The sequence below is a fragment of the Lynx canadensis genome, chromosome E3 (assembly GCF_007474595.2).
Source record: "Lynx canadensis isolate LIC74 chromosome E3, mLynCan4.pri.v2, whole genome shotgun sequence".
In the NCBI taxonomy this organism is placed as follows: Eukaryota; Metazoa; Chordata; class Mammalia; order Carnivora; family Felidae; genus Lynx; species Lynx canadensis.
In genome coordinates, this window is record NC_044318.1 from 37,852,870 (window position 1) to 37,871,371 (window position 18,502).

General features: G+C 53.5%; 1 protein-coding gene across 2 annotated transcripts in view; it reads right to left on the minus strand.

Moving 5' to 3' along the window:
* LOC115503970 (protein sidekick-1) overlaps positions 1-18,502 on the minus strand; it is a 157,966-nt gene that overhangs the window by 106,831 nt on the left and 32,633 nt on the right. For both annotated transcript variants that reach the window (XM_030300555.1, XM_030300556.1), the window contains 3 exons: positions 8,423-8,532; positions 6,624-6,774; positions 5,783-6,020 (listed from right to left, as the gene is read on the minus strand). In XM_030300555.1, the coding sequence (XP_030156415.1) occupies positions 5,783-6,020; positions 6,624-6,774; positions 8,423-8,532 (499 nt within the window). The remainder of the gene's footprint in view (positions 1-5,782; positions 6,021-6,623; positions 6,775-8,422; positions 8,533-18,502) is intronic.

Consider the following 18,502-nt stretch of genomic DNA (forward strand, 5'->3'; position numbering starts at 1 on the left):
CAGGGAAGGCAAGACATCAAAATGCTGCAACAGGGGCTGGGGGGGGGCGGGGGGCTGCCTGTCAGAGGTGAGGGGCTGCCTCTGGCAGGAGGTTCTGGAAGTACCATTCAGAGGTGGAGGTGCCAAGCTCCAAAGATCCAGCAACACTGGAAGAGAATGTGCAGGTTGGGAGGGCCAATATGCGAGCACTGGTACTCTTGCGGGGAGGGATCGGCCTAAGAGGGGCTCTGAGGACCCCACTCTTCCACCATTAAGAGTGTCTGAGGTCTGGGGGTGCCTGGGTGGCTTAGTCAGTTAAGCATCCGACTGTGGCTCAGGTCACTATATCATGACTCATGGGTTCGAGCCCCGTGTCAGGCTCTGTGCTGATAGCTCAGAACCCGGAACCTGCTTCGGATTCTCTGCCTCCCTCCCTCCCTCTCTCTCTCTGCCCCTCCCCTGCTCACTGTCTCTCTCCCCCCAAAAAATAAAATAAACGTTAAAAAAATTTTAAAAAGTGTCTGAAATCTGAATCATCACATCTTGAAATGAAGATCAAAAACCCTATTATTCAATTTGTGATGAAGGCACCTTCTGAACCCAAACTCTTCTAACTGAACAAACATCCCATTAAAAACTAAAAAATAATTTTCTGTAAGCCAGAACCCTCAAAAGAAGAATGTGGTAGCATAAAGCAACGCTTAGGTTGCGAGAACAATTCTTACTCTAGATCAAAAACTTTCTCAACAAGTGAACCACAAACGTGGCAATACCGAAACGGATCCGGTTGGTGCCGGGGGCTGTTTGTGCTTCTCCGTGATACGTACACACATGTGTTGTTGTTTTTTGCCAACCAAGACAAAACACAAATCTGTTATGCCTTTTTTGTTTTGATACAAAATCTGTAGCCCGGTATCACCTGAAACATAGAAATCCCTACAAAAATAAACAACATCGCTCAAGAAAGTCTACTCAGAGTTACCGGGTAGGAGGTGACACAGATGGTCTGAAGAGGACAGAGCGAGAGGAAAACATCTCACTATCGTGAAGGTAGCTTTGCAGCAGCTGAACAGATTTTTACAAAAATACAGCCTCACTTCAGCAATTTTGACGTTGGTTCACTTCGTTTTTTTGAGAGTGTTCTTTGGAAATGTAACAAAACAATATTATTTTCCATTTTTATTACATTTCATTCATCTTCACGTATCATTTGTACTTTTCTGAACAGAATCCTTGAAAAGTAATTTAGCTGAGTGTAAAACTTGAGGTTAAGTTACTTTCTCTTAGCTCCTTCAGGATTGTTATGATTCCATGATTCCACTGCCTTCTGGCCTCTACTGTCCTTGAGAAGTCGGCTTCAAATTGTCTTGCCTTCTGCAGGTAAGATGCCTTCACTCCAAACATTTTTAAGATTTTCCCTTTGGCTTTCAGGCTTTACACTTACAGCATAATGCATTTTGGTGTGGACATATTTTATTCTGCTCAGGAGGCATATTTCTTCAGTCTGATAAAATATCAATTCTGAACCTTCTCAGCCGTTATCTCCACATATTTCCTCACTCTCTTCTCCTCCCTCCTTCCCCTCTGAGTCTTATTAGATATATGTCAGACACTGTCATTTTATTCTTTATGCCTTTTAACCTATCATGTTTTCAACCTCTGTGTCTCTGTGCTGTATTTTATTTACTCATTAGAGTTACAGTTATAGATTACTCATATCTAGCTTTCAGTTTGAGAATTCTCTCTTTAGCAGTGTCTAAACTGCTTTTCACCTCAATTGTAGTGTTTCATTTTCAGTGGCTGTGTCTTTTTTTTTTCTTAAAAAGTGCTTTAAAAATGGCATTTTATCTTTAAAGTTTCAATGCTTTCTTTTCACAGTTTAAGACTTTAATATTTATTCCACCTTTATTGAGATATAACTGATATACAACATTGCATAAGACTAATGGGTGAAACATGTCAATTTGTGATATTTATTGCAGAGAGATTACTACCATAACATTAGCTAACACCTCCTTCGGTCAAATAACTATTGTTCCTTTTTGGTGGTGAGAACGTTTAAGATATATTCTCTTAGCAACTTTGTTTTTTGTTTTACAAAAATTTTTTAATGTTGGTTTATTTTTGAGAGAGAGAGAGAGTGCAAGTGGGGGAGGGACAAGAGAGGGGGACAGAGGATCTGAAGCAGGCTCTGCACAGGCAGCAACAAGCACCCAACATGGAGCTCGAACCCACAAGCTAGGCATGACCTGAGCCAAAGTTGGATGCTCAAACAACTGAGCCACCCAGGTGCACCTCTTAGCAACTTTAAAGTAGTATTATTATCTATAATCACTGTGCTGTACATAAGATTGCTTAGAATTTATTCATCTTGCAACTGTAAGCCTTCAATAATTTTAAACGTACTTATTACATATTCTCTTTCATACTAGTATGTACTTTAAAGTAATCAGGTCCTGTTTCCTTCCTTCCCTCCCTCCTTTCCTTCCTTCCTTCCTTCCTTCCTTCCTTCCTTCCTTCCTTCCTTCCTTCCTTCCTTCCTCCCTTCCTTTCCTCCCTCCATCCCTCCCTCCTCCCTTCCTTCGTTCCCTCCCTTCCTTCCTCCCTCCTTCCTTTCCTCCCTTCCTTCCCTTCCTTCCTTCCTTCCTTCCTCCCTCCTTCCTTTCTCCCTCCTTCCCTTCCTTCCTCCCTCCTTCCTTTCCTCCCTCCTCCCTCCCTTCCTTCCTTCCCTCCCTCCTTCCCTTCCTTCCCTCCCTTCCTTCCTTCCCTCCTTCCCTTCCTTCCCTCCCTTCCTTCCTTCCCTCCTTCCCTTCCTTCCCTCCCTCCCTTCCTTCCCTCCCTACCTCCTCCCTCCTCCCTACCTTCCTTCCTTTCCTTCCTTCCTTCCTTCCTTCCTTCCTTCCTTCCTTCCTCTCCGCTATCCCCCCTCCTCCCTCCTCGCCCTCCCTTCCTCCCCTCCTTCCTTCCTCCCTCTTGCCTCCGCTCCTGTCCTTCCAAGAGGAGTCCTCCTTCTGCCTTCCTTCCTTCCTTCCTTCCTTTCCTCCTCCCCCCTTCCCTCCCTCCCTCCTTCCTTCTCCCCGCCCCTCCCTCCTCCTTCCGCCCTCCCTCCTTCCTCCTTCCTCCCTCCTTCCTTCCCTCCTTCCCTTCCTTCCCTCCCCCTCCTCCCCCTTCCCTCCCTCCTTCCTTCCCTCCCTCCTTCCTTCCTTCCTCCCTCCTTTCCTTCCTTCCTCCCTTCCTTCCTTCCTTCCTTCCCTCCCTCCCTCCCTCCCTCCCTCCCTCCTTCCTTCCTTCCTTCCTTCCTTCCTTCCTCCCCTCCCTCCCTCCCTTACTTAAAAGGATCTCATTATTACACATGACAGAGTATTCCCTTGTGTGTTTGGCAAAAATTGTGAATTCATCTTTTTCATCTTTTAAAAGTTGTTTTTTATCTGGGACAATTTGGCTGTGACAGTATCTCTCCATAGACGTTTCCTTCTTTGGTTGCCCAGAAAGTCTGGCCCAGGACCACATTTCTTTTTCTTTTTTCACTTTTTGTTTTAAAAAAAAAATTTGTTCTGTTTTTGAGGCCAGTGAAATCACTTATTGGGTTGTAACACGTAACGTTTCAGGAGGAGTGGATCACTGTCTCCCCCGGGGTAAGAAGCCGGTCAGTGAGGATGTTCCTCAGGGCCTTGCGATGACATACCAAGTGCACCGTCTCTGAACCATGCTTATTTTAATAACAGCACTTGCTACTGTCCATCTTGATTTTAGATTTTATTTTAGCCACCTCAGGGGTGCGAACTAGCAACTCACTGCGGTTTTCATCTTCATTTCCCTGGCAGTGAATAACACTGAACATCCTTTCGCGTGCTTAACTGACCATTTGTATGTCTTCTTTGGAACAATGGATATTCAGATCCTTTGTACGGTTATTAATTGGGGCATTTTTTCATTTGGAGTTGTAAGAGTTTTTATATGTACATCACGGACATAACTCTCTTATCAAATGTATGATCTGCAAATATCTTCTATGATTGGGGGACTGTTTTCTTTTTTTAACTCTCTTCATGGTAGTCTTTGAAGCACAAGGCTTTTAATGTTAATGAAGTCAAATTTTTCTTTTGTTGCTTGTGATTTTGGTGTCTGGAACCAAGTTTTACATTAATTTCTTTTCTACAAGTCTCTGGGACAGTGTAAAGGCGGAGCCCCAACCTGAGTCGGGCATGGGACCTAGAGTTACTTCGCTTCTTCCCATTCAGCGTCCAGGTAGACAGGTAGATGTGGACAAACTTCCTCGGGCAGAGCTTTTCAGTCTCTTCTTTCAAAGATGGTACAGTGTTCGGGAGCCTTGTCTGTAGGCAAGTGTCTCGATTCCAACCCCCCGCCTTGCAGAGACTCACGGTTGAACCTCCTTTTCCTGGATGGGCACCACGTCCTGAGTCCTGCAGCTCCCAGGATGGATGTCCCCTCCCCGTGCCAGCCCCCTGGGCCAGCCACCGCACCAGCTCACCACCCAACGCTTCCGTCCCTTCGTGTCTCTGACACATGGGGATTTCCCCTGTTTTTCTTATGAGGACAACCAATAAATTCAAAATCCCCCCTAATTATATTTTGTCCACAATTTTCTAGTTAGTCACGGTGACGCGTTTTTTTTTTTTTTTTCTAATATTTTCTTGGTCTGCCTGTTACTGGAGTTAGAACAGTCCCTTAGAATGTTTCAAGTTCTCTTCTTTGTCGCAAAGACTCAGACACTGAATAGAGCTTTTTAAAAATCCATGTGATCAGACGGCCACAAGCTGAGCATACAGTCTCAATCTTTTATTGCTAACGTAATAAAACCTACAGCCGAAAAGAAAGCCAGGAAGGCATCTGACGCAGCCCCAGCTGTTCTGGCAAACCCCTCTTTAAATGTCGGTCCTCTTGGAAGAGGAACGATACATTTCCACCCGTTCAGGAGAGAACCTAGCCGTTTCAGACCAGGCGGAAGGAGCTGGTCTGTATCACCATACCCTTTCAATAGGACAGCAGCCCTTTTTTGGGACTCCATAATCTCAAACTGGGCCAGCGAGGGTCCCCAAAACCACAGGTCAGCCCACAAAGCCCAGAAGGTTCAGGGAACACACTGGTCCTTACCAGACCGCAGTCCACATTTTTGCCTGTTGACCCGACACTTCTCCCTTCCTCCCTGGCAACCCCGAGCCAGGTGGCTCTGCGCAGAGAAGCGCGTACTGTTTCTGGAAAGATTCTAAGGGTCAGGCACGCCCGCTCTTTGCTCTTCTCCCTCTGGTAGCTGGGCACAGATGACAATTAGTCTTACGGCACAGCAGAGCCTGGTTCCTTGAGTCACCTCGAAGACAGCCACCCCCTGAACAGGAACAGTCCTACTTGGTGGCAACTGAAAAGTGGACTTCTATTGTGTTAAAGCCACTGAACCTTCGAGGGGCTCTTTGTCAGTGCAGGTGAGACTATCTTAACACGCCCACAAACTACTTTGTCAAGAGGAGGTCCTGAGGGCCTTGTGCTATAAAGATCTCCCTTAGGAACTCTGTACGCTCTTGCTTCTCGTCACTGATGGTGAGAACCGTGCCTCACTTCGCAAATAATACCGTGAATCCAGCCCCCGGTAAAATCCGTCATTAATTTCAGATTAGTGGCATTCACTCTAATGACGTTCTACTTAAGTCACGGTCGCAGTTGACCTGATTACTGGGTTAGGAGAGTGTGGACGTAGACACAGGTGGGGACAGAGCCAATGAGACGCGATGACTGGGGACACGGGTAGGGGCTGAGCCCCGGGGCGGGAAGAGCCCCCCCACCTCACCTGACTCGCGCGTGCGGCCCCGCACCGCCTCGCTCCAGGGCCCGGCGCCGATGGCGTTGAACGCCTGCATCTGGAGCTCGTACTCCGTCCACTCCTCCAGCCCCTCGATGGTGAACTCCCTCTCCAGCCGGTCGTTGATGACCTGTGCCAGTGCCTGGGGCCGGAGGTCGGGGCGCCAGTACTTAATCCTGTAGCCCACCGACTCGGGGTTCCCGTTGTACTGGGAATCGGGCAGGGGCTGGAAACAAACGACACCCGGGGTGAGCCGGCATCTCCGAACTGCCACCTGTCAAGGCCGCCAAGCCTGGGCCTGTCTTATGAGGCCAATTCCTTGGAAAATATTTCCCGCGGGGAACACGCTTGGAACCTTTACCGCGTTTTGTCCCCCCAGAACTTTTCTTCCGTTAATTAAATGAAACCCGATCAGTAACTTTGGCTGGACGTAATTTCTTTTAATACATCTTGGCTTAATTTTGTGGGGGAAACGTTCTGAATAAATATCAGGCTGGCTCTCTTACAAACATTGAGTATTGGCTTCATGTTGACCCAGCTTAAGGACTTACAGGTCCAGCTTATGGCACCACTGGTTTCCCTCCCCCAGAGAATATTCCTCAGTTCCAAGAAGCCAGTGACTGATGCTGCTAATTAATTAACAGGGTCTCCGGGGCTGGTCTGTGACCCAAGCCCAACGGGAAAACGCAATACTTTTTGGTTTCACCAAGAGGTTAGCTGTGACTAGGACAAAGCCGTGGCCAACGCATCGCTAAGCTCTGGTTTCACGCTAGGTCCTGGACACTGGAGATGACCGTCCCTGCCGCCAACTTCCGGCCCCCCAACTCACCACCCAGCGGAGCCGCAGGCTGGTCTCGCTAGCAGTCCGCACGGTGATGCTGGTCGGAGCCACGTCCGGGGGCGCCTGCAGGGTCTGGATGACCCGGGAGGACTGGCTGAAGGGGCTGGCACCGACGATGTTCACCTGCCTCATTCGAAATCTAGAGGCACATGGCAAAAGGCAATGTGGAAAGATGGACAGAACAAAAAAGCCCACAACGTTCTCGGACGGCGCAGGCGTGTGTCCCTCTGTGTCATCGAGGCTGCCGCTCAAGGGCACCTTCTTTCCGCCTGGTTTCATTAAAAATGCAAATTGCGTATCTGGTCCTTTTCCCCCAAAAACCTCCGAAGAATGGTAAATTCATTGAAACTCAGAGATGCTACATTCCCGAGTGCAGCGTAATGGAATGGGTTTCATGGCCAGAAATCTGTGTCGTCAGATGCCACCGGCTGATTTGAGTTTGGGGTAAGGACGGGGGGTTGGGGTTCAAAGAAGCAGTTGACAGAACTGGAGGGTCAGGATGTCACGACCAAATGGTGGCCTCGAGACTCTGGTGTCTTTTCACCAGAACGGATGCCCTCACCCCATTCTCTGTCGGCTCAGGAGAGGTGCACTGGCCCCAGAATCCACACCCCAGGACCCGAACCCCACTGGCAATTGGGACCCGAGGCAAATCAGACTCGTCTCCATTTCCTTACCTATAAAAGGAGGGTGGGGGCGGATGTGCTTTAAAGCTTGGTTGGGCTAATGTTTTCAGTTCTCTGTGATTTGTATGTAGATTACTTGGAGTGAACTTTCGTCCAATAAATGTACCCTGAGCAAACACGCATCTATTACAGAGTCTGGAATAGGACACGGACAGGGGTCTCTAATCACAGTTTCTGGCCTTCGAAGCAATTGTACAACTGACATCAATTTCACATGAAAAGCCTGGAGGCCCTGCAGCTCACGTGCGGAGAAAAATATTTCTCGAAAAGCGAGTGCGTGGTGCCTTGATTCATCTGCTCTAATCTGAGGGAGGCTGTTAAAACGAACAGAAGCTTGAACAGCAACTCTCATTAGGCATTTAGGAAAAAAAAAAAAAAAAGTAATGTCGGTATTATACTCAAAAAAAATGTTCTTTACAAAGATGTAATTTCACCTTTTACTCTCTGAATTAGTCATTCTTAGTCTTTTACTCCCCGATCTTATGAAAAGTATCCGTCCTGGCAGAACAGTGACATTATCAAACTCAACATCTGGCGATAACTGGAAATTTCATCTTGGTCAATGATCTTACGGGAAGTTATAACATCTCTAACGGCTTGTGATCACGCTACCCTTTGTTAAGGCCAAGGATTTACTGCCTGGATAGGTTTCAGGATCAAGAAGCAAAAGGTTAAATGGCATGTTAAGTGCTTGATTAGTGAGGCCCGCGGCTCCTGGGCGTTGCAACGGGAAGCAGAGGATGTTTAGTGGAAGGTGCTTTGTTTATACACAGACTGTTGACAGGAGCAAGGGGTCACTGGGCTTTGTGAAGACCCACATCTGGGCTGCCTGGGGCTTTTGGTATTAAGCCTAACTTAAGAGTGAGCCATCGCAGCTGGTGTTGAAGAAGGAGAGCTGCTAATCTGGCCTCGGGGATATACCCTCTCTTGGAATCCTCCTGAAGATTCATGTAACATGAATTCAGGTAACACGGACTGTTACCGCTGCTGAGAAATGCCTCGGTCACATACACAGAGCTGGGTTTTGGTCTTGCGGGCTGAAGCCACCCGCTGGCCTTGCCAGCCCTCCTCCTGTGGCGGTCTAGCACCTGAGGTTCTCACCTGTAATGAGTGTAGGGTGTGAGGTTTGGGATCTCCAGCGTCTGGGCATCAGGCTCATTCTCCTCCTCGTAGAGGCTGACCCACTCCTCCTCCTCTCCGATGGCTCCAACCTGTGGGAGAGAAGATCGTGAGAGGGGACGGAGGAGCCGCAAAGCGGATGCTGCCATTTACACCGTGTGCAACTGCCTGGTGTGAGTCGCGCTGGGCAGACCCACCCCGTGTCCCGCACACGGGCAGGTTAGTTGAATCTTGCACACACCTTCGGTCTAAGCCTTGGAGATAAGGCTCCTGCCAAGTCCAAGGTCCTGCCAGTGTCAGGACCCAGAGGGCGGGGCCTGAGGGTGAAGTCTCTGGGGACAAACGTCACGAACCTCACACCCTCCCGTCCTCCCTCCTGCTTAACAGGTGAGGATGCAGAGACAGGCCCAGAGAGAAGACCTGGCCAGGATCCCACGTGACCCCACGTGGCCGCGTGTCCTCACTTAGGGTCCAGAGCCATTTCCACCATACGATGACCGGGGGGACGGAGTCTCCGCCCACTTCTGTCCCAAACACACACTTTTCAAAGAACTGGCGCTTCTTCAAAGAACCTTTCGCAGAGAAGGACTGGCCGCTGCCCGGGAGCCAGACCAGCAGGCCAAGTCAAGAGACACCATGACCTCACACCAGCGAGGAGAGCCCTGACTCCACATCCCTGTGTCAGGCACACTCGGCCTTGTGCAGGCTGTGTGGCTCTGGGGGACCCAGCGGACACACGTGGAGGGAAGGCTGGAGCACAGAGGGAGTTTCAGGCCAAACGTGCCGTGCCGAGGTGGGTCATTCCAGGGCCCTGCGCTTTTAACACTTCATAAAGGTGTCAAACGACACAAATGAGCAGAAATGTGCTCGTTAAGCTTGCAAGTGGCCAGGGGGCTGGGGGAACGGCACAAGAACCCGAGATCTCGGAAAACCGGAGGGCGGTCCAGGAGGGCGAGGAGGAGCCTGAACGGACACAGTGCGGACAGGCCCGCTTCCTCCAGAAAGCTAAATGCAGACTCGAAGCTCTAAACACCCCATGTTGAAAGCACGGAAAGAGTCTGGCCGTTCCTCGAGAAGTTAAACAGAGGACGACCATATGGGCCAGCAGTTCTGCTCCCAGGGGGACGCCCGGAAGCTGGTCCTCTAGCAGGTACACGGGTGCACGTGTTCACGGCAGCTCTGGCCACAGGGGAAGGCCACACAGGGGCCCATGGGCGGACGCGCGGATCAACAGCTACAGTGCGCCCACACCGTGGACTGTGCAGCTGTAGAAAGGAACCTACACCCTACAAGGTGGGTGAACCTCGAAAACGTGATGGTGAGTGAACGAAGCCAGACCCCAAAGGCCACATATTGTACGACTGCATTTCACGCAGTTCCCAGAATAGGTAAATCCAGAGTCAGGAAGCAGATCGGTGGGTGCCAGGGGCCGCAAGGAGGGAAGGGTGAGCGACTGCTTCACGGGTACAGGACTTCCTCTCGCGGTGATGAGAACGTTCCGGGACCGGGTGTTGAGCAACATTGTGAACGCGCTAACGTGTGAACTGTGTACTTTGACACGGTTAACTTTATGTTACGTGAATTTCAACTCCGTTTAAAAAATCAAAAATGTTAAAATAAAAGGTGGGATGACTGGTCAAAAACGTGTGGTGGAGAAAGATCTGGAGGTCAGAGTCGATGCACGGCCCGGGAGTCAGAAAAGCAGCAGGGTAGTCGAACGGGCAGTGAAATCAGGAAAAGATGATGGAGTCGGCACAGCTGGGGACATGTGGGTAGCCTCCAGGACCCTTGCGCCGGTGGAGGCTAGTCTCCCCCAGTCATCAGCATGGGGGCCCCCACCGGAGCCCGCAGAGACACAGAGGTGAAAGAGGGAGAGAGCAGACGTACATCGAGGATGGTGCACAGAACGCCTGTGTTGGAGAAGGGAGGGTCTAGGCTAACCTGGGTTGGAGGAGCTGCAGAAACAGACAGCACTAAGTGCCCCCAGGGCCCAGGGCCACCACCGGCCTCCTCCACTGTGCCCGTGATGTGGAAGGGGCCCAAAGGGGAAGACTGGCCAGTACTGACCATGGCCTGGGTCCGTGCAACGCTGCCGGGCAAACGGAGGCGAGCCCCCGCCGTGTGGCGTCAGGGAGCGCACCAATGTCCACTCAGGAGCCCTGCCCGTGGCCCGGCGTCCAGCCAGGGGCAGACCCTGCACGAATCTGGGGGGTGAAGGAGGGGAGCTGGCAGATGAACTACAGGGCGGGAGGAAAATCACAGCTGTGCCCCAGACTTGGAGGGTCTGCCGCGGTTCTGCCCCACGTAGAGGGGACTACACTGTCTGCTCAGCACCGTTCTAGACGTTAACAAGATGTAGGCGCGCCTCAAAGTCAAAACGCTAACAGTTCAGCCGAACTGTACTGAGTGTCAGGAACCCCCTCGATCTGGGCCTCACGGCAGGGTGTCGTGGTTTCTGAGTCCGAGGTGACAGGTGAGCTCCTCTCCGTGAAAGGGACCCTCGGGAGACTGAACTGTGGCACTTGTACCATTTCTTGTAAGACAAGTTTAGGGGGAAAAAGGGAAAGGAGGATGAAAGGAAAAAGGGAAGAGATGACTTCGGTTTTAGGAGAGTCAGTTCAAGACCTTTTATCTCCTATTTGAGCCCCTACGGAGACTCCTCAGAGGGTGCTGGGGAGCAGGGCAGCTGGCGCTCGGGGCACCGAGTATCAGAGGCAGGTGTGGGCCGTGGGCACCTGCTCACCACCACCAGGAACCGGGGCACGAGTGCTGCCCCGGAGCACTGTTGTCCTGACGTGTCTGTGCGCATAGAGGGGGGACACGCACGGCAAGTGCCATTTATGGACCAAATCCCCAGGCCCCACTGTGGGGGCCCCTGTGCTTCCGCGAAGCCACTCCTTCCTGTGTCCCCATCTCCCTGTGTCCCCAGCCCCACCCCTCCAGCCACGGCTGCTTTGTCTGAGCTCCTGGTGTAGAGAAATACCCCGGGCTAAGAAACGACAGGGCTTGGTGGTGGCAGGCTTTTGGCCTCAGTCTGGCGTGTTTGGATTCCATCTGTCTGGTTGCCTCACTGGCCTAAAGCATTCATCTGCCGGCCCGGTGACTGCCCTGACCCCGTGGACGTCACTGGCCTGAATGGGCACCGGGGGCTCGGAGCGTGCCCTTGGCCATGCAGCCACTGTGGTTGCCGGGGCTCAGCACACGGCCTCAGCGGGGTCAGCAGGGGTCGCCTGCCCTGGGTTTCTAGCCTGTTCCGCTCACATGATTGAGAAGACGGGAGAGGAACTGGCAAGGCCTCCTTATACGCTACTGGAGAAACACTGCAAGGCATCCGTGGATGCGTGGAGGAACCGGCTGGCGTGGTCCCCCGGGGGCCCTGGCCCGCAGCTGCATTAGCCCCACGGCTGGGAAACGTGAGGGGCCGGCAAGATGACACCCGCTTAGCGTTCCTGGGAAAGAATGCCACTCCGCACTGGAGAGCCTGTGCAGAGAGAGCTCCCAGGCCCTGCCGCCATGTTCCCAGCCATGCCTAACACGCCTTCTGAGAAGGTCACCGTGGGTCGAGTGCAGGGCTTCTGTTTTGCGGAGGGGAGCCTCCGGCCGTAGGGCTAGGATGAATGGATGGGGACACCCAAGGTCACAGTTCCCTGCCTTCCCATGGAATGCTCCGTCTCCTTTTTAAACAACCTGGATTTGAACGGGTGCCAAATCAGCGGCGAGCCCAGGTGGGCGCTGTGTGGCTCCGTTTGGCTCTGCCCGCCGCTTCTCCCTGCAAAGCCAGTCTGTCATTACCCGGAGGCGTCACTTAGTCGCAAACACCTGCACCTTGCAAAGGCTCTTCCCGCCCTCGAAAGTGTGCCCCCTCCCCACTCCTGTCCTTGCAGCCCATGAGCTCCTCTAGAAGCTGCAGAGCATCCGGGCCTTTGGGAAGCATCCAGGAACGCCCCTGCCCCCACGCCACTCATTCTGCCCTCTCAGGGCATCTTCTGTGTCCCTGAGATACAGCGTTCCTCCTGCCTGTCACATCCTTTTAAAAACATGACTCTCCTATGAATACACAGTACAGGTCAAAGATTCCTTTTGCTTGTTGGTGAGGGAACCAGCAAGGTGCTGAAACTGGTTCAGAGAATACCAGAGTCAAAGCGCAAGGACTCCACCAACGAGGACACACGTTTTGCCACAAGATGGCAAAGTTAGAAGCAAAACCGGTTACAAGAGCACGGCAACCCTAACCTCTGGGTGTGGAACTTTCAATCTTCTGTAAGTTCTAACTTAGAACATCTAACTTCACAGAGCCTGAGCCAAATCATAAATAGTAAGACAAACACAATCACGGTCCTGAGGACAGACGAGCCGTAGGCAAGCTCACGAAACCAGACCCCAGGACAGGGACCAGCCCGCTACGGCCCGAGGGCCAAATCCGGCCCACCTCCTCCCGTTTTTGTCAATAAAGTTTTATTGGGACACGACCACACTCGGTGGTTTGGTTCCTGCCAATGGCTGCTTCTATGCTGCCAGAGCAAAGCTGCTTAGTTACAGCGGAGACTGTCTGCCCGAAGGCCTAAAAGATTAACTATCGGGCCCTTCACAGGAAAAGTTTGCCAACCCCTGGTCCAGCGCTTCACCAAAAGGGCAGGCAGTGCCCCTCTGCCTCCTTACTGAGGTGACTTGCCATGTTTGTCTTCCCTTTTGTCTGCATGAGAGCCCCCAGTCAGGTTCAGGGTCTCACCCCTCACTGCCCCCCCGGGCGTCACCCTCAGGAGCCGTCCCAACCTGTTGGCTTCATATACAAATGTGCAGGATTTCAAAATCAGTACTGAAACGAGGTTGTCTTGCGCTGAGCTCCACAAGCAAATTATTACCGAAAATGTAATTTTACTTACGGATCTCCGAAGCAGGGGAGGAGGAATGATTAAATTTCTATAATAAAGGGTTTACATTTTGATCTGACGCGACCAGAATTCTTTTTCGCGAGGAACAGAAGTCTTTTGACACTTGCTGGGCTCCTCCGGCTCTCTAGTGAGATTTCAAAACCATCACGACGGAGTGTTCTAGAAGTAACTAGCTGTTCACTAATGATGTGCTGGACATACAGTGTGGCAGCGCTCTTTAAAGATGAAACAAATCAGAGCTCCACGGGAAGCTGGGATTTTGACGGTTTTCTTCTTCTTCTTCTCCTTCTTCTTTTAAAGCTAACAAATAGCACTTTACAATACTTAATACAAAAGCAGAAGTGCCACACATTTCAAACACCACTCATCAGGGGGTGGTCGTTAGGATCCATTAAGGAACTGCTGTCCTTCCAAAAGCCACGTTCCTCCTGGAGGGCTCTCATTGGCTCGTCCACCTCCCTGTCTGGCTGGGGGGCTGCGCTCCTTGGGACGCAGGTGCTCATTTAATGCCTGGGGGTCCCAGAGCCCACCGCCCTCGCCAACTCGGGTTTTCCATCAGAACGGGAGCCGTCTGCCCTAGGACAGCCTGCAGCCAGCGGGGCCTCTGAGAAGTCGAGCGGAAGCCAGCCTGCCCGGGCAGGACCCCCAGCACCCCGCTGAGGCCCTGGAGGCCAGAGGAATGGCTGCTCCCAGGACGGTCATTAACCTCATCCTCTGAAACGTACCGGCAAAGGAGAGGACGCATAGGAACGGGCGGCTGTGCCGGGAGAGGTGGTGGTGGTGGGGGGGGGGCTTGGTGGCATGAGAACACTCTCCTTTCACCCACAGCTAAGAGAGGGAAAAGACTCTTCAAGAATTCATTCCAGGGAACTCTGCCAAGCCAAGTGCACCCTGCTGGCTGGAACTCTGGTGTCAGCAGGAAAACTTGCGTGTCCAGCAACTTCCACGGCTACCAAGGCCCCTCTTGCTCTGAGCGGCGTCCCCCGCGCCCCAGCCAAATGAAGCGCCCCGGTGAGGACGCGGGACAGACGGGGCATCTCCGCATGGCTCTGTTGGCCAGTCGCACACGACCAGGAAGGGGCTTAGGCCATCCGTCCGTCTGGAACCCTGATGAGTCCTTGGGGGGGCATCGTACCTGCACTTGACCGAGGAGGGTTCAGGCTCTGCAACAGCCCTAGCCGGGATCCCCAGTCCTCCCTCCTGTTCACAGCTGTGCCCGCTGGTTACTTATTCTTTTGTAATTGTTTAACATTCCCTCCATCTGCAGAAGCAGGACTGTGACGTGACCGCTGGGTCTCCTACCATGTGCGGCCTCAAGGACACTGGGTTCCCCTGCCCCCCCTCTGGCTTTCCAGCTTTGTCTTCTCTGGTTCCTCCTTTGCCCCCAGTGACACCCAAATGCAGTGTCCCTGCAGGTGTGTCCCGCCCTCCTCCTTGGCCTCCCTCGGCGTCGGTCTCCTTCCTCCTAGCGTTCGGTGTCCCTGCTCGGGTGGCTCAGACCCCCGTGTGTGGCCTGCCTTTGTACTGACTACCGGGTGGACGTTTCTAAGTTCCGCTCACGTCTGAGCTAGCGCCTCAGACCTGACCCTCCCGCGACAGCGCCTGTTCTGCCCCCACCCCGGCTCCCCGTCCCGCTCCCTCCCACCCTGCCCGGTGCTCGCAGGCAGGCCGCCCTGCAGCCTCTCACGGCTGCTTGACCCCACGGACGGGACCTGGCGTAGAAACTCCCGACCTGTTGCTCGAACTACTCCGATAGGTAGTGTAGTCAGCGAACCGAACACAGCAGAATGTGCTTGCTCGTAAGAGCCTCCCTTCCTTAAGACCAAAGGTTCGGGGCTGCCGACGGCTGGGCGCAGGGTCTGCGTGCTCACTGGCCTGGGGAGTCGCATCCCTGACCGGCGGCTGGAAAGCCCCCAATCTGGCGGGGCCCTGACCTGCCTCTCGGTGAAAGAGCTGGCTCCTCGTCAGTCACCCTGTGCAGCGCACCTGGGTATGTCCCTCAAGTACAGGCCCCCAAATGCTGCCGCCGTGACGGGGCACTCCGCGCGGGGGAGCTCCAAGGTCATCCCTGCTGCCGCCTGCTCCTGCTCCTCGTCCGTGCCTCGTCCCACCCAGTCCTCCCTGTGTTGCCTCCCGTGGGCCCCCCCAGGGTTCCCCCATTTTATACACAGTCCCCAAATGTGCCCCCACCTGAAAGAGCCTTCTAGGGACGGTTTTCCCATGAAGCCTTCCCCTCCCGTGAAGAGGCTTCTCCCGCAGGCCATCTGTGCACCCAGGACAGTCCCTGCTCTGGAGCCCGGGTTCTGAGCTCGGCTGCCCGGGGTCTGGGGGCCGGTTGTATGCAGCCTGGGGACCGGGCCATCCCCCCCTAGTCTCTCCCCAGCCCGTGCAGGTGGCCTCCTCTGCATCTGTCCCTTCTCTCCCATCAGATACGACCCCTCTCACGGACAAACGGGACACCCACACCTCCCTGTGCCACTCCCCAAGGTCCTGAAATGCCGGCGAGGACTTGGGACCCCACTCTCCGAGTGGCGTGCACGGGGAAGGTGGCAAAAGGCACGGGGGTGTGAGAACCGGCCTGCTACCTGCCGCCTGCTTTGTGATGCGGGGACCTCAGCCTTGCCTGTAAAGTGAGGACGGAAATGACTCTCCCCCGGAAGTCATCTCCGCGGCACCCTTCTCGGACACCAGGAGGTGCAGTTTCCCATGATGCTTTCACTGCAGAAACTCACCAGGCCGTTCACACAAACCCCCGCACCCCTCCCCCCTCCCACAGTGCCTGGGCACACCCCCGCCCTGCAGCCGCCCCCGCAGGTGCACCAGCCACGCTTCCAGTTTCTGCATCTGACCCCTGACCTCTGGGGCCCTGCGGACCCTGGAGCGGCTGCCCCAGGAGGCACGCAGCCGAGGCCTAGAGAGAGCAAACAACTCGCCTGTGACACAGCTTTCGGTCCATAGCCCACACTGTATCCCCTCCTCCAGGGGGCTCCCGAGCTCTGGGCCACCGTCCCCCTGCCCTCATCACCCAGGGCCAGGGACCTATGCCCCGGAGCCTCTCACATTACTCAAGCTGGCCAGGCCTCAGCCTGCCCTCCCGCCTCCCCACTCCTTCCCGCAGAAACCAGAGTAAGGCTCCCGCCCAAGCGCCACCTCCCCTGGCCTCCTGACCGGCCCTGGGGCTTCCCCCTGTGGCCCCGTGTGGCATCCCGTGCCTCCTCCTCTGGGAACGGTCAATAAAGACTGTTTTTTCAGTGAGTCATCTCCTGACCTGGTGGCCTCGCCACACCTGAATAAAAACTAAGTTTGTATTTTAAAACAAGAGGTGCCACGTAATTTTCCAACTCTGCCTTTTGCGCGGCTGTTGTCTCTGCTCAGAACGCCCTTCTCACCCTGCAGCGCCCAGCGCCAACCTCGCCTCCGCGGAGCCCTCCTCGGCTGTTCAGGCCAGGCCCCCATTTGCTTTCGGGCTCTCTCTTAACAGCAGGTCTCATCCGCGTGAACCAGATTATATGCCCGCCGTCCCGCCCATGCCCCCACCCCCACCCCCACCCCGGGCTGTGAGGTTCTGGAAGTCTTTGTAACTTGGCGTTGGGCACCAGACCGGAAACCTGTAAAACAGGAGGTGCTTCATAAATGTCTGCTGGATGAACGGGTGACTGAATGACACAAATATAAAACCTGGTGCCTGAAAAAATGGAACACGGGTGAACCTAAAAATCCAACAGGAGAATTAGGACGAAAGGTTTAGAGCGGTCCTCAAGATGAGTAGAAAAATATTACCCTCGTAAAACTTAATTTGGTTTCACTGTTGTGATTTCTATACGCGTCGACCTCTCTTTCCGGAAAATGACATGATAAAACATTTCCCTAGGTCCCTACCTGCACCGTCACTGATGCCGTGATATGTGCTGCTCTGTGGTATTTTTAAAAGTCCCGTAATAGGACCTAAAAGGATCCGATAGACTAATGAACAAGAAGGCTGGTTCAAGCCGTTCATCTTGTATGGATTTCCCAGGATGGTCAAGAAATAAGGGAGAAAAGTCATTGTCAGGGTGTCATCAGGCACAACCAAGCAAACAATAAACACTTTGAAATATCCGCGAGTGACGTCGCAGTCACCTAGCACGGCTGTGCCTCAACGCTGAGCCAGACACGTTGTCCCGGAACAAAGAGGAGCCCATGTTGGCACATTACGCAGGTGACCGCGTCATTGTTGAAGGAGCCATTAGAACTGGTGACAGCCCTCCTTTGCATACTCTACAGACAATTTAGAACTAATGTCACTCTTTTTCTTCCTATTATGAGAAAGAAATTCAACTAGTCAGAGTTTATTACAGCCGAGCTGCTGACAGATACGCCTGAGAAGGGCCACAAACGGCTCTAACCTCCATCCCTAATGAGGGAAGGGGGAGATATAATTAGTGATTACAAGTCCCCACCTACAGATCTCCGAGTGATGAGGCAAAAAACGTCTGGCCTGTGACCCTGCTGCAGACAGGACACGCTGGAAGAGGTGACAGGAGCCAGGTGGATGGTTAGGTAAGGACAGGAAACGCCGCGAGAACACGGAGGCTCTGCCCACGAGTAGGCGCTTGTGCGGTGACCTGCCCCCGCAGGCTTTCCGGGCACCCTCCCCCCATGCAGCCAGCCTGCCTGGGTCCCAGGTGAGCGGCCACAACAGGACAGACAAGGTGCCTGGTCTCGCCGAGCTTACGTTTGGTCTCTGGGGACCCTGTGACCGCGTAACAAACCAAGAACCTTTCTGCGGGAACGGAACAGGGGGAGAGGCTCTGGGCCCTCTTGGCCTGTCTGCCTCACCCCCCTGGTTAGGACTTGGAGCCCGGTATCCCGGCTGCGTTGGATGATGGGTGCGGAATAGGCAGTCCCTCTGTGCACTCAGGTGGCCCGTGCCCTTCAGGCCGGGGGAGGCTGGGAGCCACCGAGGGCTGGCGGGGGAGCCCCGTTGCCGTTCGTGGCATAATTTATACCAGGAAAAGGAGGCCAGGGATTGCCGGACTTAACATTTTTCAAGCGTGGATTTAGGTTGCTCGTGAGTGAGTTCTAAGTACCGGCGGCTTGACCCCCAGCTGACCCTCTGGGCGCTCGAGCCCGGGCTGCCTGCCAGCGCCAGGAGCTTGGGCCTTTTCCCGACTGCAGGCCCCACGTTACA